The sequence below is a fragment of the Ascidiella aspersa genome, chromosome 3 (assembly GCF_963924565.1).
Source record: "Ascidiella aspersa chromosome 3, kaAscAspe10.2, whole genome shotgun sequence".
Lineage (NCBI taxonomy): Eukaryota > Metazoa > Chordata > Ascidiacea > Phlebobranchia > Ascidiidae > Ascidiella > Ascidiella aspersa.
In genome coordinates, this window is record NC_139449.1 from 22028987 (window position 1) to 22047449 (window position 18463).

Consider the following 18463-nt stretch of genomic DNA (forward strand, 5'->3'; position numbering starts at 1 on the left):
AGCACACCGCAAAACGCTAAGTGCCGAATAGGTTGTGCCTTGTTGCGCCAGCGCCTTCTGTTATGAGTTTCCGCCGCTTTGTAATAATGTCTGGTTATTTGCTGAATATCGTGTTACAGATTTCTTTGCGCCCATGTCACCTGTGTTGTGACGAAGTTTTACTTTCCATTTGTAACACAAACTCTCAAAACATACTTGCTTTTTTTACTTTCATTAAAAACATCGCCCATGTAAGGCTGTGAATACGATTGCCTTCTCTGTCGATTTTGACAAATTTAATGGAAGAGTGCTTTTCACGGTTCTTAACCCCGTGTAGCTAAACCGGAAAACATAACAATTTCTTCAGGATGACCGTACAATAAAATTTATAAATAGACAGAAACCAATAGAGATCATTTTTATATATAAACTGCTAAATGCCAAATTTTAAAACCCCATAAAATAACCCTAATATGCGGTGTGCTTTTTATATTTCCTGGTGAAAGTTTGACTCGTTTAACTATTATGTGTTTTATTGTTCTTACCCATTCAATTTCCCTTTATATCAGGGGTTCTCAAGCTTTTTGTCTTGTGCGCCTTTGAAAAAAATAATGGTCTTGCGACGCACTAAGCCAGTGATTCTCCACCTTTTATGGCTTACGGCACCCCTCAAAAATAATAAATGGATTTTGGGCTCCACGACTGGAAATTTCGTGGAGTATTTACTGAAACGTCACTATAAATGGAACTGGAACAACCCAATTCACTTAAAACAGGTAGCAAAATATCATTTAAAATAATGATCTCTAATCGCAGCTTACTAATTGAGCCAAAATCAAATACTTTAAATTCTCAAAATATCTATTTTTATCCTTGAGCATTAGAAATGGCACATTAGGGCGCCGCGTCACCCCGGTTAAGAACCACTGCACTAAGCGACAGTATTTTTTTAATTTTTATTTATTTGTGTGCTTGTGAAGAAATTCCCAATCAATCTATGTTTATTTTCGCTAGAAGAACTTGGAATGTACATACATAAGTGAGATATTAATATATTTGCAAGCATTTTAACCCCGCAGTTGAGTTTTGATACCAAGGAGTCATTTGTTACGCTTTTAGAAAATTAAAACGACGCACTATAGGGCGACGCGACGCACAGTTTGACAACCTCTGCTTTATTATGCTTATCTTTTTAATTTGTCAAATAAAAATATATTGATATATACATGCTTATCTTTGAGTTTAGACCAGGCAACATAGTTCGTGCTGCATGCTCCAAATGTCGCAATTTTAATTTATTTTTTTAGTGCCAAACTATAGAAATAAAGAAAGTCCATAACATGGTTTTTGTTACATCATAATGTTTTTATAGGCAATCTTTTCGCGACAATGCATCAGTTGTTAAATCAATTCTTTGTCACCATCCAGCGGTTACTTAATCGGCTGCTTTAATTTTTCAATCATTGTTTGTGTTAAGCCCAATCTTATTGTTATACACAATCGACTTTTTTACCCCGCTTACCTAATTTCAAAATGGTTATGGTCCCAAGAGCAATTTATTTTTTTAAATAAAAGGAAATTAATTTTGTTTTGCTTAAAACTAAAACAAAGTAAAAAAAAAATATGAAACATGCAAATTGGAAACATGCAGTAAATCTTTAAAATATATTATGATTTATTAAAAGTAGGATTCTTTGAAAAGTGTTTACGAAATATTGAATCACAGTCGCAATCGCAAGTATACTGGTTCATTTAATGACGAAATTCCTTTATTGTTTACAACAATGGACAGATATGAATGGAAATCATACGATTCATTATGACGAGTCGTTCCACTAGTTGGTTTGACTGTATGTTGCTTTTTTCTTTCCTAAAAAGTCAGACTAAAGCGATAGTGCCAAGGAAAGTAAAGTGTTTATCATAATCAAACAAAGATAAACTTGCTTTGTTATACAGCATACAAACATAGTTAACAAATACACGTTGAAACAAGAAGGACTTCGCATAATTTTAGCCAATATAGAAATAAAACTTTAGCAAGAAATGTGGAGCCTGATAACGAGTTTCTCGGAGCAGGCGACGCTGCACAGCTCATTCGTCGGCAAGCTGTGGTACGTGCTAGTCTACATCTTCAGGCTTGTAGTCGTGCTCTCGATCGGCAGTGCCGTGTACAGTGACGAGCAGAGCGAGTTCCAATGCAGTACAGCTGTGGTCGGGTGCCGGAACATGTGCTACGACCAGTTCGCCAGGATCTCACATCTGCGCCTCTGGTCGTTTCAGCTGCTCGCTCTCAACCTGCCGGTTATACTCTTCCACCTATTCGCGCTCCACGAGAAGGCGAAGTTCGACAAGGCGATAAGCGGCTCTTCATCGGACGAATCATCGCAGAGCAACGGGGCGAGGAGGCGTCGGGCTCGGAGGGTAGAAGTCAGACGCTCCAGAAAAAAGGAAGAGTATCTCCGTAACCACAAGAGGAAGGTGATCTACACCGACTACGGCCCGAAGGACATCGTCTTGTCGCGACGCATCGAGCTCGCCTATTTTGTGGCGTCGGTTTTAAAGGCGGGCGTCGACATCGCTTTCCTGTACTTCGGCGCCAATCTGCTTTCCCAGCAAACTGGTTCGTCCTCATTCACAGTCGCGTACGTTCTGTGGCCGCACGTACCGCGCTTCTTTCGCTGCGGAGGCGCTGAGGTGAGTTTCGCGTGCGAGCAACACCTGCTTAACGGAGGCGTGGGATTCGTTCCGTGCTGGGCTTCGCGCCCCTGGGAGAAGACGACCTTCCTGCGCTACATGAACATTACCGCCGCTGTGTGTTCGCTACTCGCCCTGGTGGAGTGCTGGATGTACGTGGCGCGGAAATGCTGCACAGGCGTGCGAAGGAGGCGCAGGAATAGGACGCGAGCGAGCTTCCGGCGGGTGAAAGTGGTTCGCCTGAAGAGCTCGTCGTTCGTGACAGAGGTCGAACAAGAACACATGCGAAGGTCGCTCAGAATCAAAAGGGCGCGGTGATGTAGAGCGTCGTTAAATTTAGTGACTTGTTGAAAAAAAAAACGTTTTGTTGAATTTTCAGCGATTTGGATTCGAATTTTTTTAAGACAGAGTTTAAAGTTTTCATTGACATAGAAAATCCTGCTTGTTACGTTCATGACGCTTTTTACAAAAACGTTGGTAATAAAGTGTTGATAGCCCATTTAAGGCGGCCACCACTAACTTAAGGCTAACAACCACTGGTCTAATAAGACACAAATATTCATCGCACTTGTTTTGTTGTGTCCTAATACAAATCAATAATATTGTCAAAAAGATACACTAATATTCGCTTGAAAGTGATGGAATGGTGATTACATTATTTTAATACCAATTTGTTTTAATATGCTTTAACTCAGTGGGAGCATTTGTTTGATGGCGTGTCACATCTAACCTTGTTTAATGTATGTTTATTTTGCGAACTTTCTGTCAATGCGGCAACAAGCGTAATCGCGCAAGCCGATTAAAAGCTAATTACATTCTTAGATTTCCGTGTGTGTTGGCGGCGCATTCCGATGCCTTTGTTCTTCGTCAAATGACGCCGGATCACATGTTCCTACAATTATTGACGACAATAGCAGTAATGGTGCCCCTGGCGAAAGTGTCGGGTTGATGGTGTCCATTGTGGGACGAGCAAAGGCGACGCTTGAAGCGCCATAGGTTACGGCCTGTCACCTCTCCCTTCGTCAGAGCATCGTTCGCTTAGCGCTGGAGCAGAATGTCACTTTTGATTTAAATTCTAAAATCGTAACTTAACTTATTTTATTACTAAAGCATAAATGTTGTTTAACTGCCTTATCGAAGAAAGTTACCGAAGAACGTTATATTAGCAATTTCGTTCGAGAGTTGTTGAGATTTTATCACGGCGATTAGCAAGTTAGTGGAATAAAAAATGTTCCTGTCTGCAATAAGGGAATTTTTTTAATATAGTAGTTTCAATGATATATCAATGTTGTACTACATAGGTCGATTTTTTTCCTGTATGTTAGTGCTGGTTCACGACGAATAACTATAAAACCTTTAGTTTATAGCGTGTTTAGCGTAAAATAAATTTTTCTTTGTCCTCCTCGAGTAAAAAAAAATACAAGTGCGAGACCTCGTCTTGATAGGATGCTATTCCATAAGTATTGTTTCTAAGCGAAGCTGGGCTTGATTTGTCGAGCACAATCACGTGTTGATACGCCTCCGTGAAATACGAAAAAAATCGCTTTGTTTTCAAAAGCCTAACGAACACTCGACTTTTCAGCGTTCGTATAAAAACATAATTAAACTGTGGGCGCTCACAAACCGAATGCGGCAAGATGTGGAACTTCTTCACGACCATCACCGAGCAGGTGACGATGTACAGCACGATCACGGGGCAGGCGTGGTACCTGTGCGTGTTCGTCTTCCGTCTGATCGTCGTCGCGTCCATCGGCAGTTCCGTGTACGGTGACGAGCAGTCGGCCTTCCGCTGCAGCACCAAGGTGATCGGCTGCGACAACGTGTGTTACGATAAGTTCGCCAAGATCTCGCACATCCGCTTCTGGTCCTTTCAGCTGCTCACGCTCGCCGCACCCGTCGTCATATTCCACTTCTACACCAGCTACGTGCAAGGAACAATCGAGAAGCTGAAGCAGCAAGAGAAAGAAGAGGCAGAGGCAGCATCGGCGGCAGCTGAGGAGCGGTGGAACCTAGTGAGGTCCAGCTTCTCCACCAGCGCGACGCGCAGGCGGAAGAGGATCGGAAAGGTGAAGCAAAAGACGATCTACGACAATAACAAGCTACAAGAGGTTACACTCACTCGAGGAATAAGGGTCGCCTATTTTGTCACTGTTATCGCCCGAATCATAATCGAGTTCGTGTTTCTGGTCTTGGCCTACGACCTCTTCCGCTTTCGCTCGTATCCCCATTCCTATTCGGACGGTCGACTTGTGTCCGACGGGGAGAGGCTTCGCAGCGTAATTGATCTCTTTTGGATTCGCGTACCTCAGCTTTATCGATGCAGCGGAGTAACGGTTCGTTGGGCGTGCAGTCAGCACCTGCTACCGGGAAACGATAACGCCTATGTTCCCTGCTGGGTTTCGAGGCCTTGGGAAAAGACCATCTTCCTTCGTTACATGAACACCATGGCGGTTGTTTGTCTATTTCTGTCGATCATAGAAACGATACACCTCATTGCGAAGGCTGTATATGAATATAGCCAGAAGGTAAAGCGAAATAAACCTGGCAACCGTGAAAAGGCTCCGCCGGCACATCCAAATCACTACAAACCTCTTCCATCTGAAGTTTCAATAGAATCCCAGCCGTTGGCTTTACCTACGCCCGCACCTCCTCCTCCAGTGCAAAGCAATTCTCCGGCTCCTCAACAACCTTCAGGTAAGATGTCGGTCGCCGCCTTGGCGCAAAAAATAAAGGAAAATTACTACCCCAAGGAAGCTCAAAACCAGGAAGCAACCACCGTGGATGTGGAACAAGCTAAGCAGAACCAGCACAAGCTTCAGCCGCAGACACCCAATCAGCAGCATCAACATCAGCGTCGTCGCAAACCATCACGCACTCGTTTCGTAATTCCTTCAGGCACCCAGTCACTGAACCGACCCAAAAAGGTGATGCGCACGCGATACGTTCCTCTTTACAAAATGGGGAAGATCTCGTTTTCGGAGTCAGATGGCGGCGGTGACGGCTCGGATGACGACGGCGGCGACGGTTCGTCTTCAGAAGAAACTCAGCGGAGCGAAGTTTCGCAACATTCGAACGACATTGAAATAGTGTGACGATTTTTTGTTTTTTGTCTTTTTACTGTCTGCTCATTACGATTACATTTTCGTGTTTGCTTTTTAACTTTTCCATTTTAATGCGAGTAATTTACTGCGACGTTACCTATGCTTTTTTATATGCGTGCAGAATGAAACGTTAAATCAAAAGATATTTAAAGTCAAAATCAATACATAGATCTTATTAGTGTGATGAAATTTTCTGGAACAAAACTTGGCGTTAAACTCCTATATTTTACTTTTTTCGTTTTCACTCATCGTAAAACCCTTCCTGGTCACGGATAAAATTAAAAAAATAAACGAAGATAAAAAAGAACAACTATAATTGTTCCTCTTTTAATTTCTATAGTTAAATATTTTATGCTAAAATAGCGAGAACACAGACTATTTAATTTGATAAATGTACATAAAGTTGATAAATTTTGCCTACAGCCACAACATTTTGAAATCTTGCAAATGAAATGTGTTAATGTTTATTAGCAATCACAACATAACGTGTATAATAGAATAATGTATTACTCTGGAAAAGACCACAAGTTACATTATTTTTAGCTGAACTGCTAAACGAAACATATAAGAAACATTAAGATGCCACAACAACATGTAAATGAGCGAGGCACAAAACATTTATAATACCCTATGTATCCATCTGACGCAAATCCCTCGTGCTAATGCGAAAGTTTCATGCATAAGCTAAATAGTTAGCTCCTAGATTTCAAATGCTCGCGGACTGGTTTATTACCTATACAGCAAAACCATGTTAACCTGACGAACGCCGCTATAATTTCGTTGTTGACGAAGGGCACTCGTTAAGGTAGAAGGCATGATTAGTCGCGCCACTATTCCAATCTGTGACGCCCGGGTAGGCCGGGGGCTGCGTGTCGTGCGACGTTGTGCTTTCTGTATCGCTAGGACTGCTGGGCAGGTCGGTTTTGCAACAACATTTACACCACAAAACGGTACTAAAGAATTTGTCGTACGGGTGAAGAGATCTCATGCCCAATGGGAGGAACTCCCAGGTTTTCATGCAGGCAGGAAGCCAATTCGGTTTGTGGGACTGGAGGAGATTTACAACGGTAACAAAGGAGGCAATCACCAATAGGCAAATCACCACTGATAGAAGCGCCCAGGTATGAGCGACGGAAAGAGCCAACAGAATAATCGGAAACAAAAAAAAGATACAAATCAAGTACAGCACAGCAAACCAACGATACTCGGCCGTTGTGTTACCGAGAAACTTTGCACCGCGAATTGGCAGCCGCATAAACGAAATCGGGTACCAGATGAGGATGCCTGTAATATTGAAAAAAAGGTGCACCAAGGCAATTTGAAGGGAATCCTCCAACTCATTCGGATCGCTAGCTAAGGCAGCAAGGATGCCGGTAGCTGTGGTTCCGATATTTGCTCCGAGCGTTAAAGGGTACATACGTTTGAGACTAATTACACCAATACCGACCAGAGGTGTCAGCGTTGAAGTAAACACAGAACTACTTTGGACAAGAAATGTCATCCCGGCTCCAACCAGAATCGCCAGGTAACCTGCAATCGAATTACATTTAGGTCAATTCCTAATAATGACTTATAAAATCAATTTTTCTTAAACTTTTTAAGATTGCAGCACCTAAGTCAGAAAAAAAATTCATGGAATAATATATTCTAAATCAAGTTGCGTTTTGACAGTCAAACTTATGTCCACAAGATAACAGGCTAATACAAAAATAGAATCAGTCCTAATTAGGGATGTAATTAGGGACGATAATATCGAATCTGGTCCGGTACCTGGTGCCAAGTGGTATCGGTACTCGTCCGATACTAGGGTAGTATATATGGCAATCCGATTCCGAATTAAATTGAGCATTTCAGCCATGATTGTGTTCTAATAGAGTGTTTTCCACTTAGAACGGTATTTTTCGAATTGCAAAGTAACAATATTGGTAACTAAGTTTTTCATCGCTAAACCAAAGTTTGCTTAACAACGCGGAAAAGATTACGTTCGCACGTTACAATTTGAATTTTTGCTTGTTAGCCATTATAATGACGCCATTTCGTAACGGATCACACCAGCGGTACTTTTGGGCAAAGTGTCGAGTATCGGTATCTTAATGAAATACGAACAATCGGACTCCCTATTCCCAATGGCCAAGATACGTTTACGTCGCGCAAGCTTGTCTGCGTGTTTATTTGTTATGCAAATCACTTATAACTCAAAATTAAAAATAAATCTGGTGCATCCTTGGGAACATCATAACCGGCCTACAGGCGTGCCGCAGTAGGCTACATAGTTGCAACCACTGTTGCAGTTAGTTTAGTATTTTTTCATTTATAACTATTTTTTTCAAGATTGCAGAACACATGTGATGGATTCTCATTATAAAAAATCTCTGTTTATCTTGAACAATCAAATATTTTTTAATAGAGGCCAAAAGTCTTATTAAAAAATATCCCACCTGTAACCCATCCAAATGGGTATTTAAAGTTGGTATTGATAACTTTCTTGATAACCACTGACACACTTCCTTGCATCATTGAGTTTAATAGCTTAACCATCAAAATCAAGCATAAGCAGAGAATTATTAACGAAACGAAAAGGAGAACAAGACCAACTGATACGTCCGACATGCCGGTGTCAGCGAATAGAAAGTCACTCGGTGACTGGCCTGTAATTCAACAAAAACGACCTTAGTAAACCAACGCTAATAGTTTTAATTCGCCTACACGTTATTTGACAACAAATTTAAACATTCTATTCATTATACTTAAGGGATAAAAAACGCCACCAATAGGTTCAACGTACCAGTAAAAAAGATTTATAAAATGTTCTATTTTTCAATGTCATTTCCGTTTTTTACCAGGCTAGCTTGCAATCTCCTTTTTTGCTTTCAAACTAAGATTGATCACCTCATATTTCCTAAGGTTACTTGTTATAGCCGTTACATTTTGACGTAAAATTGTGACGTCAACTCTGATGTATTATTTTTTTTGATATTAGTGCAGCTTAGAACTTACACATTCGGATGCCAACTGTAATTTCCTGCTGGTAACTAGTAGTCATTTCGAATATTGCTGTTGAGTACCCGGTCGCCGCAGTTGGACTGTGTCCCACTGTTTTGTTATAGGCTTCGGTAACATTTATAACACCAGTGGATTGCTCACACCAAATCTGGAAAATAACCCAGGTCATAACTGACTTTCTAAGAAAACATACTAGCTTGCTCTTTAAACTTTAATAACATTTCTAACCATTTCAAACAGGCAAATGTAGTAAATACATCTAGTCGTATTCTTCTAACAGCGTGTCTCAATATTAACAAAGGTATATGCACATAGTAGGCCCATATCTAAATTAAAAAGCTAATTAAAATGTCCTATACCCTACCCGTATCATGCTGGCGTTAGATTCCAAATCTACACCTTGAGCAGCCAGGGTTATGACAGTGTCGTTGATTTGCACAATTCCGTGAACAAGCGGGTCAGTAATAACCTAACAAAAAGTGTGTTTTCACATTAGAAAAGCGAATTATTAGCTTTACAACAGTACATTTATGCTAGCTTTTTGTAACAAAAATAAAATAACAACTTAATGCACGTTGAAATTACCGTGAGAAAATCAGATGATCCTGAGCCGCCTTGAATGTTGAAACTGTCCATGATAGCTTTGGTCATGACGACGAGGTATCCTGAAACAACTTCCAGTGGAAGTAGAATCAGCACAGTGAGAACGTTAAAAATATCCAAAACAGTTGCTCCAGCGAACGCCCTATCACACAAAACAAACGTGTGTAACCAGTGTACATTTAGTTCAAATAAAAACAAAATTTAAGTGTGTTTAGTAAACACTTAGTTTATTCGGAAAGGCGGGTTTTTATTTTCCCTTAGCCTAATTCAGTGATTCTCAACCTTTTATGGCTTACGGCACCCCTAAAAAAAATAAAAATAGATTTTCGGCAACTCGACTGGAATTTTCGTTGAGTGTTTTACTGAAATGTCACTATAATTGGATCAATACAATCAACTTAAAACATGTAGGAAAATGCAATTTGATATAATGGTCTCTAATCGTACACAAATAGTTGTATCAAAAAGCTTACAAATTGAGCAAAAATCAGATTCTTAATAATTCGCAATTCCTACCGGCACCCTTGAGTATTAGAAATGGCCCACAAGGGCGCCGCGGCACCCCGGTTGAGAACCACTGGCCTAATTTGTCAGCGCATTACCTCCTGAACTGTTCCTTTTCGACAGATTGTGAGAGGGAAACCAAGGTGTTGGTGACTGAGGTTCCGATGTTGGTGCCCATGATAATGTAGACCGCTTGGTCAACTTGAATTACTGTGCATTAATAAAAACGAACTCTGATAGGTTGATAGTTATGATTTAAACGGATTTTATTTTAATTGCAGTAGGCCTGAACGTCGTTAAGCGCCGAAAGGTTGGATTTTTATAGCTTTGATTGATAGCAATTAAGCATTAGAGCTATTTAAAAAGGTCTTGAATAATTATCCTAATAAATATAAATCAAGTATGTAAGATATCGCGTTACAAATAATGAAAACATCTAGCAGTCAACAGACCTGTAACGCAAAATTTGGTCCGGGGCCAAAACTGATCCGGTCGGATCAATTTTGGCGTTGGAACAGCCTCTAAAACAGGTCCGGCTAGGCCAAAACTGGTCCGGCCTAACCCTAACCCTAACCCTAGCCAGACCTGTTTTAGCGGCTGTTCCAACGCCAAAATCGATTCGACCGGACCAGTTTTGGCGCTTGATTACGACCAAAATCGATCCGGCCGGACCGATTTTGGCCGGACCAATTTTGGCGTGACAGACCAACTTCACACTTACTATTGGCGGCGACCATTGTTACTACAATGGATGTGGATGTAGAAGAACTTTGCACAAGAACAGTTACAAGAACACCGATGATGAGTCCTGTGATAGGGTTGCTCAACAACGAATCGTTGGCAAAGATTCCACCGGCCGATGTTCCAGCTAAAAACGGTCACTTTGTTAGCTTACTCGCCCATGCATTTCAGCAATATTTGTAAATGGTTTAGACTTTAGATATGGTTAATAAACTAGACCAGCGTTGTCCAACTACCAGTCCGCTGATTCGTTTTGATGCACCGCGGTCGTATTTGTATGGGCCAAAACCAGGGGTTCTTAACCTTTTTTACCACGGACCCCTAATTTTTTTTGCTTCGCGTGGACCACGGTTAGCAAAACAAAACCCAAAAATAACGTGCAACTTTCAACACAGGTTTGCGATATGGCCATTGTATCGTAAGTAACACCTATCCAACTTTTAAAGCAACATTAACGCAATGTAGGCCTCGGTTTTTTGCTCTAATTTTTGTGATTTCGGTAAAGCCAAGCAGGTGTGAATATCATATAGTGCTTATCGTTTTATGCGCCCAATTCGTCAAGTATACTTCCAAGTTCAACAGTTTGCCAACTAAAACCGAATAGATTTACAACAGCACGTTTCATAAGATAACTTGAAACATGGCGTTACATTATGGCGTAGGTTGTAACGTCAAAGGTAAAATTTTTGTATGTGCCTCGCCCAACATTGGCCCGCTATATAAAGCGAATTGCTTCTGATGGCCCGCGACCAACTATAGTTGGACCACGCTAAATAAGACAAAGGGTTGATTTTAGTTGCCAGAAAAGTATAAAATACCTATTATCTGAAAAGCATCTCCAAGTAGGCTGATTGAACAAATGAACAGATAAAGTAACCCAACCACCATGGTTATCTTTGCGATGTTTACCGCCACTGATTTTGTTTTCTCTTTAGTTGACATCTCTCGCCAATTTCCCTGGTCATCTAATTGCAAATGTTGTTAAAAGGGCGAATTGTTTTAAACTTTACCTCTTCTATGTTCATTTTCAAATTTTTACTTTCGTATATAAAGTCGTTTTCTCAAATTTATATCTCAGGTATAGTGTAAGTAAAAAACAGGTTACATTAACTTTGCCGAAATCCGACATGGTACGAATGTGACAAGCGAGTACACGTCTGATATTTTTAAAAAAAAAAACGATACAAAAATCTTACCATCAATGTCATAGTTTATTGACCACAGGTCACGGTTTTCATCCAACTCCTGCTTTTCATCTTGTAAAACAATTTCGTCCATGTCTAAACAGATTTGTATTTTTAATCTGTTATAGCAAAAAAACACTATCATAATGTACACTCAATATTCATGAAGTGGTTTTTACTTTATACTTTACCTTTGGCAAAATCCTCTATGGTTGAATTTGCTTCAGCCGCTTTTGATCCGTTCATTTTTGTGTAATATACCGTTCAAAAGGCCTAGTTACTCCTAATTTAACTTTGAGAACAGATTGAGCTTTCTGCGTATGCCGTGGGTTGCTTCCTGGTTTCCAAATACTCTTCGCTACTTATACCAACATAAAGGTAAATAGCAAATAGGCCGAAAAGGGGCGTATATACCCATCACCTCAGCGCGTGATCAGCCTCATAATTGCAACCTTCCACCAAGTCGCAATTGCTGTTCTGATCAATGTTTATTGTGTCAACAGTTTCGGCGCCTACTGCTTGAACAAGCGTTAAAGAACCATTAATAAATTCTATTAGGAAGGATTGCTTAAAACAATGATGTGTTTGTTTGTGGATGTTTTTTGTAACTACAGTATATACTTTCTTCCGCTTTTACGTCAGAAGGAATATTCCCCCACCTATGTCCAATCTAACCCGGCTACTCTTTTGCAGTACAGTACCTTTTTATAGTGCTGCAAATAACAAAAAAATAAAGACAAAAATATTTGTACCTTGAGATCGTATAGTATGCAAACATGAATTGTACAAAAATAGAAATGTTAACGGTATTTTATAGGATAATGTTGAAAACAGCATGAAACAATAATAAGCGTATCATGTAAAGATATGATTTTACGATAAAGCAGTATTGTTAAAAACACATTTCAGCACATAATTTGTTTAATGAATTGATGATTTAAGATGATTCGAAAGGGTGACAACAGTCTTTACAAATGAGCCGGAGCTTGGCACAAACATTCTCTTGAATTGTGTTCCACGTTTGCAACACAACCACCGCAATGCGTAAACAGTTATGCATCATGTTGTATTATTATTTTTGAGCATCACGAAATGTTAGTGTCGTTATAACTTGGTTGACTCTTTGATATCGTCCTCGAACGTTTGATTTATAAAACCATTAGAGTTACTCTCACTGCACGAGTAAGGGGGCGGCTGCGTTGAGGTTTCCGATCCAGCCCTTTCAACGTCTTGGTCGTTGTCCAACGTTTCTCCTTTGCATAAGCACTTGCACAAAAGATACCTGCCGAAAAGTTTATCGTAAGGCTGAAGCGACCGCATCCACAACGGGAGGAATTCCCACGTTCTCATAGAGGCTGGCAACCAATGCGGTTTATGCGACTGTAGTAGATTCACGATCGTGACAAAGGCGCCAAGCACAAGTCCTAGTATCACAACAGACATCAGGGCCCAAAAGCTTGCGAACGATAGAGCAAGAAGGAGAAACGGCAAAAGAAAGAAAACGCTAATAAGATAAAGCACGGCAAACCAACGGTAGTTGGCCGTTGTATTGCCGAGAAACTTCGCTCCCCTAATGGGGATTCGCATAAACGGAATGGGGTACCAGATAATAATTCCTGAAATGTTAAAAAACAAATGCACTAAAGCGATTTGAAGAGAATCGGCTAATTGGCTCGGGTCGCTAGCCAGTGCCGCTAGAATTCCCGTTGTGGTCGTGCCAAGATTTGACCCAAGGGTCAAAGGGTACATTCTCTTTAGACTGATCACACCGATTCCAACCAAGGGTGTGATCGTTGAGGTGAACACGGAACTGCTTTGGACACAGAACGTCAGGCCGGCTCCCACCAACATTGCCAGATAACCTTAAAAAAATTCCATTAAAATTGTGAGAATAGCGTGTGGTTCGTAATTAGTAGGAATTGAAATATTTGGATACTTGACCCGGTCAAATAAGTATTGCGCAAATTTTAAGTATTGCGCTATTACTCGGTTAACCAATATGGCGTAATCTGAACCCACGTAAATGAAATAAGTATTGCTCTTTCAAGTTGGTAAATGTTAGTAGTTGGTAAAATGTATTTTGAACTTGGTTAAACAATGTAAAATAATAAAATGCTATTTACTGTTTTCTGAAACGTATGGTGCAAATTTCTGACTGTTCGACAAAACGTTAAAATTGCAATATCTTACGTTGAAAATTAAAGTTTCAACTGTATATAAACAGTAGAGTATATAGACTTGATACCCAACTGTCGTTATTCGACCTGTCCGATTCATAGTCTACTACTCAGGAAGACTAAAAGCAAACATCCATAAGAATATTTTAAACTTTGAAAAAAGTTCTGCCCACCTGTCACCCATCCAAAAGGGTGTTTAAAGTTGGTGTTAATGACTTTCTTGATGATTCTAGCCACACTTCCTTGCATCATCGAGTTCAGTAGTTTGACCATCAATATAAGGCAAGTGCTGAGAATAAACAGCGAAACAACGAGGAGAATGACTCCCGCCTCAACATCTGATAGTCCAGTGTTGGCGAACAAGAAATCTTGTGGTGATACGCCTGTGGTGAACAAAGGAGAAATATAGCAATCAAGCGTTTGGGTTAAACTTGAAGTGCCACGCTTTAAATGAATAGAATTATTACCTGTAACAAACATTTTAGTTGGATTGTGAAAGAGATTTTAGGTATAATTTCTTGTTTTGTATGTGTAATCTAATATTTTAAACGTCAGTTAACATGTTTAAACTCTTGAATAATCATTCGATTTGATTAATTATTATCGTTGAAAATCGCAGAAAAATTTTTTGCAAGGTCGTTTTATGCGACAATCAAACACAGTCGGGTTGTAACGGGGAATTATAAAACTTTAAACATTTCGCGGGAATCGCAGCAAGGTACAGTTGTGGTGCTGCTATACAGACGTCGTAAAAGCAGTCAAACATTCCAAAACAAATAGTCAGCGGTAAAATTTAACTTACATTTTCGAACTCCGACTGTTACTTCTTGCTCGTAAACGGTTGTTAACTCCACGATAGCAGTCGTGTACCCGCTCGTCACATTCGTACCATGCCCTATTGTTTTGTTGTAAGATTCGGTGAAGTTAATGTAACCTGCTTCTTGCTTACACCATACCTGAAATATAAATTTGAGAAACCGATTGCATACGAAAGCAAAAACGTGGATATATAATGTTTTGACCAGAAAATGAAATCTGTTTTGGATCCCATGGGTGGGGGGAGGTGTCGGTATCGGAGTAAAATTGCAAATATTTTAACACGGCAAAAGAATTACCTCACAGTAACCAATTTATGCTTAAAATTGTAGTTGACATAAACTACAAAATGTGTAAACTGTAAAGCGTAGTTAACGTAAACGTAAAATATAAAAATGGTTACCTTAATCATGCTGACGTTTGCCTCTAACGGAATGTCTTGTGCAGAAAGCGTAATCACAGTTTTATTAATTTGCACAATGCCCTTCACCAACGGATCTGTGATAACCTTTACAAAATTATAGACGAGCATTGGTTCAATGTTATAAACTTATAACTGATGTTTATGTTGAGCAGCAATGGCAAAAAATCGTTATTTATTTAGTCTAGTCTAGATAGCGAAGGAAAGTTAAAAGAAAATACGACAATCACTATGCATCATTATGGTTTGAATTTATTCACACCTTTAAAATATCTGGGGCATCTGCGCCTCCTTTGATATCAAATGCGTCAATAATTGCTTTGGTGAGAAGCTGAAGGTATCCGGACACGACTTCAAGTGGAAGTAGAACGAGCACCGAAAGAAGGTTAAATATGTCGTGGACAGTTGCTCCGGCAAAAGCCCTACATTTCACGATTGTTTGACATTAAGAGACGGGCTAATGTTAGAACGTAAACAACAAGATGACTGTATAGAATTAAACTAATTTGCTCTGATGTATATATGACCGCGTTACAGTTGTCATGCGAAAACGAAAAAATGAAAACTATAAATAGTTTGTCAAAAACGGCTTTGCTATTGTTGACAAAAGTTTAAGCCTATCCTCACAAAATGTTTTGCACTATGGCCTCATAGGGTTTTACCTTCTAAATTGTTCTTTGTCGATCGACTGTGACAACGACACTATGGTGTTGGTGACCGATGTGCCGATGTTTGTTCCCATGATTATGAACACTGCATCGGGAACTTGAATGACTAAATTACACAAACAAATGTTATTGCATTAACGTTTAACATTTGTGAATTAATTCATCAGCTTACCAGGTTAACGTCAGTCAACATAGAAACTATAAATATATCATCTCCAAAGTCATTATATAATATTATATAAACCTTAATCAATAAAAACGAGACGAAAAAGGATAACAAATAACTTAATAACTTTACTCAATAATGCTATATTTGGACCTACTGTCGGCGGAGACCATAGTGATGATAATAGACGTTGACGTTGAGGAACTTTGTACAAGAACTGTCACGAGAATTCCGATGATAAGACCGGTGAGTGGATTGCTGAGAAACGAATCGTTCGAGAAAATTTCCCCGGCAGCTATTCCAGCTTCGTTAATAAAGGTTTTTTTTTACTTGTGGAAATCATAAAAAATCTGTATCCAACACTAAACAAGTAAGTTTTTTTGGGATTTTTGTTACCTTCAGATTCTCAATTGACGACAAGGTAAAAACATACTAGAACTAGTCAGCTGCTTTTATTTTAGCGAAATATTTCGGTTTTTGCCATCGTGTGCGACCATAAGTAGCGTTTCTATACCGTGAGTTAGTAATTCCCATAAACCAGGGGTCGGCAACCCTTTTTGCACTGCGGACCGGTTTAAAACTGAAATTTTGTCGCGGACCGGCCTTAAAAAACAACAAATATTCAGTAAAGGAAGTTTATTAGAACTTTTTTAAATGCGAACTTTAAGCTTGTTTTGCCGCAAAAAGATGCTCCCATCTAGGAATTATTGAACCTAATGAAACCCGCCGTTGGCATTAGGCCCGCCAAGCAATTGAACCAAGCCCGCGGCTTAAATAAAACTTTTTGGCATTTACGTTTTATCTTAAATTACACTTGCACCATGAAATTACACTTGTATAGCCTACCATTATTATCTATTCCTACACCAGCTTGTTAAAATAAAGATATATAAAGCATTCTTTTAAAGTCCCAGTTTGTATTATATATAATAATGTATTTGAGATCCCCTTTGCTAAAATGTATTTTCAGATCCCCTTACCATGCAGACCCTACACGACACTTTCTAACGTTACTTAATACAAAAACTTTTATACGTACATGCCAGATTGGCTTTTTGCAATGAAAATATATGCATTTTTGGATTTTGCGAACGTGCCATGTAACTCATATGGTCACAGCACACTATTTGTTTTGATCCTCAACGAGAACTTGATACTAATTGTGATTTGTTATCATATCGATCAACCGTGATGTATATTTAAACAAAAGTTAATGTGTTTTGAATATAAAAACACAATTAATTGTTTTTGACTTTTTTTAGGTTTGCACGTACAGTTAACTCAAAAAAACACTTTTTTGTTTAAATCAAAATTTTATTTTGACAACCCTGCTATGCCGGTCCGGTACCGGTCCGCGGACCGGCGGTTGCCGACCACTACCATAAACCATAGAATAAGGTAATTAACCCTCGAAACCATTTGCATTTTTTTACCTTCATTGCCTGGAGAAAGGCGCGTTCTACATTTTTAACCGTATCCAATGGATTTGCCATTGTAGTCTAATGACATAATTTTCTATCTAATCGGACGTTATATTTTGAGTATATAGTAATCAGGAATAAATGCGAAGTATCGCACATCTTTAATGTTAGCCTCAACTGAGTAGTACAAGAATGGACAACTTTCTCATGAATAATCCCTTCTTAAATTTACAGTAAATTAGTAAATCTTAAACAAACGTGAAGGTATTATGTTGGGTTCCAAGTAAACAAAAAGATGCAACATTTTATCACTTGCATGTAAGTCCTGGTTAACCTTTTAAAATACATTTTGCTTTTGCAATTTTCTGAAATATTTTTTTCTTACCCAGTATTTGAAAGGCATCTCCAAGCATGCTTATAGAGCATATAAACAAATAAAAGCATCCGGCCACCAAGCATATCTTAATCAGCGTAATTGCCACCGATTTAACTTTTTCGTTAGTTGTTTTCTTGCTCCAATTTTCGTGTTGATCTGCATTTCAAAAACATTAATCATTGCCTGTGTGCTTAAATGATGAGAGCCTAGACCCAATTAATGATGTCTTTCAAATGGCGTTTTGTTTAAAACATTTTGTTTGCTACTCAAAAAAAGTTTACAACGCCTAACGTTTGGGAATTGCAATCTGTTAAATTGGTATAATAGTTTTACCGTCTTTGTCCCATGTGATAGCCCAAACGTCTCGCACCTCTTGATCAACTTCGTCTAGGGGAATCACCTCCATATCTGAGCACGAATATGAAGTTTTGGATTACTTTTATAATAGTCGGCAACCGGTACCTATACGTTTTTAGATGACGTAAATATAACAGAACAGGACAAAAGCGACAATGTATAGATAAAAGTTTGATTTATCCTAAATTAATGACCTAATAATCCAAACTTACCTTTGTTTGCCTCGGCAACTTTCGACGCGATTTTATTTGA

The 18463-nt window shown here is 39.3% G+C and overlaps 3 protein-coding genes across 3 annotated transcripts; 1 reads left to right on the top strand and 2 right to left on the bottom strand.

Annotated features, from left to right (window-relative positions):
- The first annotated feature begins 1979 nt into the window (after positions 1 to 1979).
- Positions 1980 to 6050, top strand: LOC146160840 (uncharacterized). The gene is made up of 3 exons (XM_083385029.1): positions 1980 to 2987; positions 4286 to 4891; positions 4949 to 6050. The coding sequence occupies exons 1-3, from the start codon at positions 2023 to 2025 to the stop codon at positions 5763 to 5765; spliced, it is 2388 nt and encodes a 795-aa protein (XP_083241155.1). The 5' UTR covers positions 1980 to 2022; the 3' UTR covers positions 5766 to 6050.
- Positions 6051 to 6543: 493 nt separating this feature from the next.
- On the bottom strand, positions 6544 to 12055 carry LOC146160841 (sodium-dependent phosphate transport protein 2B-like). The gene is made up of 10 exons (XM_083385030.1): positions 12001 to 12055; positions 11822 to 11905; positions 11444 to 11590; positions 10606 to 10752; positions 9983 to 10094; positions 9363 to 9522; positions 9142 to 9246; positions 8772 to 8925; positions 8213 to 8422; positions 6544 to 7304 (listed from the first exon to the last, which is right to left on the bottom strand). The coding sequence occupies exons 1-10, from the start codon at positions 12053 to 12055 to the stop codon at positions 6544 to 6546; spliced, it is 1935 nt and encodes a 644-aa protein (XP_083241156.1).
- Positions 12056 to 12913: 858 nt separating this feature from the next.
- Positions 12914 to 18260, bottom strand: LOC146160842 (sodium-dependent phosphate transport protein 2B-like). Its single transcript, XM_083385031.1, has 9 exons — positions 18188 to 18260; positions 17864 to 18010; positions 16215 to 16361; positions 15886 to 15997; positions 15486 to 15645; positions 15206 to 15310; positions 14789 to 14942; positions 14160 to 14369; positions 12914 to 13671 (listed from the first exon to the last, which is right to left on the bottom strand). Exons 1-9 carry the CDS (start codon positions 18258 to 18260, stop codon positions 12914 to 12916), a joined length of 1866 nt encoding a protein of 621 aa, XP_083241157.1.
- Between the last annotated feature and the right edge of the window lie 203 nt (positions 18261 to 18463).

Bases quoted from the DNA above. Each gene is read 5' to 3' on its own strand.
- LOC146160840 (XM_083385029.1), top strand. From the start codon at position 2,023: ATGTGGAGCCTGATAACGAGTTTCTCGGAGCAGGCGACGCTGCACAGC. The intron at 2,988-4,285 runs GTGATGTAGAGC...ATTAAACTGTGG, and splicing joins CTCAGAATCAAAAGGGCGCG to GCGCTCACAAACCGAATGCG. The intron at 4,892-4,948 runs GTATCCCCATTC...GAGGCTTCGCAG, and splicing joins GACCTCTTCCGCTTTCGCTC to CGTAATTGATCTCTTTTGGA.
- LOC146160841 (XM_083385030.1), bottom strand. From the start codon at position 12,055: ATGAACGGATCAAAAGCGGCTGAAGCAAATTCAACCATAGAGGATTTT. The intron at 8,926-9,141 runs GTAGGGTATAGG...GTTATTTTCCAG, and splicing joins CTAACGCCAGCATGATACGG to ATTTGGTGTGAGCAATCCAC. The intron at 7,305-8,212 runs GTGGGATATTTT...ATTCGATTGCAG, and splicing joins CCCATTTGGATGGGTTACAG to GTTACCTGGCGATTCTGGTT.
- LOC146160842 (XM_083385031.1), bottom strand. From the start codon at position 18,260: ATGGAGGTGATTCCCCTAGACGAAGTTGATCAAGAGGTGCGAGACGTT. The intron at 15,998-16,214 runs GTAGGTCCAAAT...TGTGTAATTTAG, and splicing joins CACTATGGTCTCCGCCGACA to TCATTCAAGTTCCCGATGCA. The intron at 13,672-14,159 runs GTGGGCAGAACT...AATTTTTTTAAG, and splicing joins CCCTTTTGGATGGGTGACAG to GTTATCTGGCAATGTTGGTG.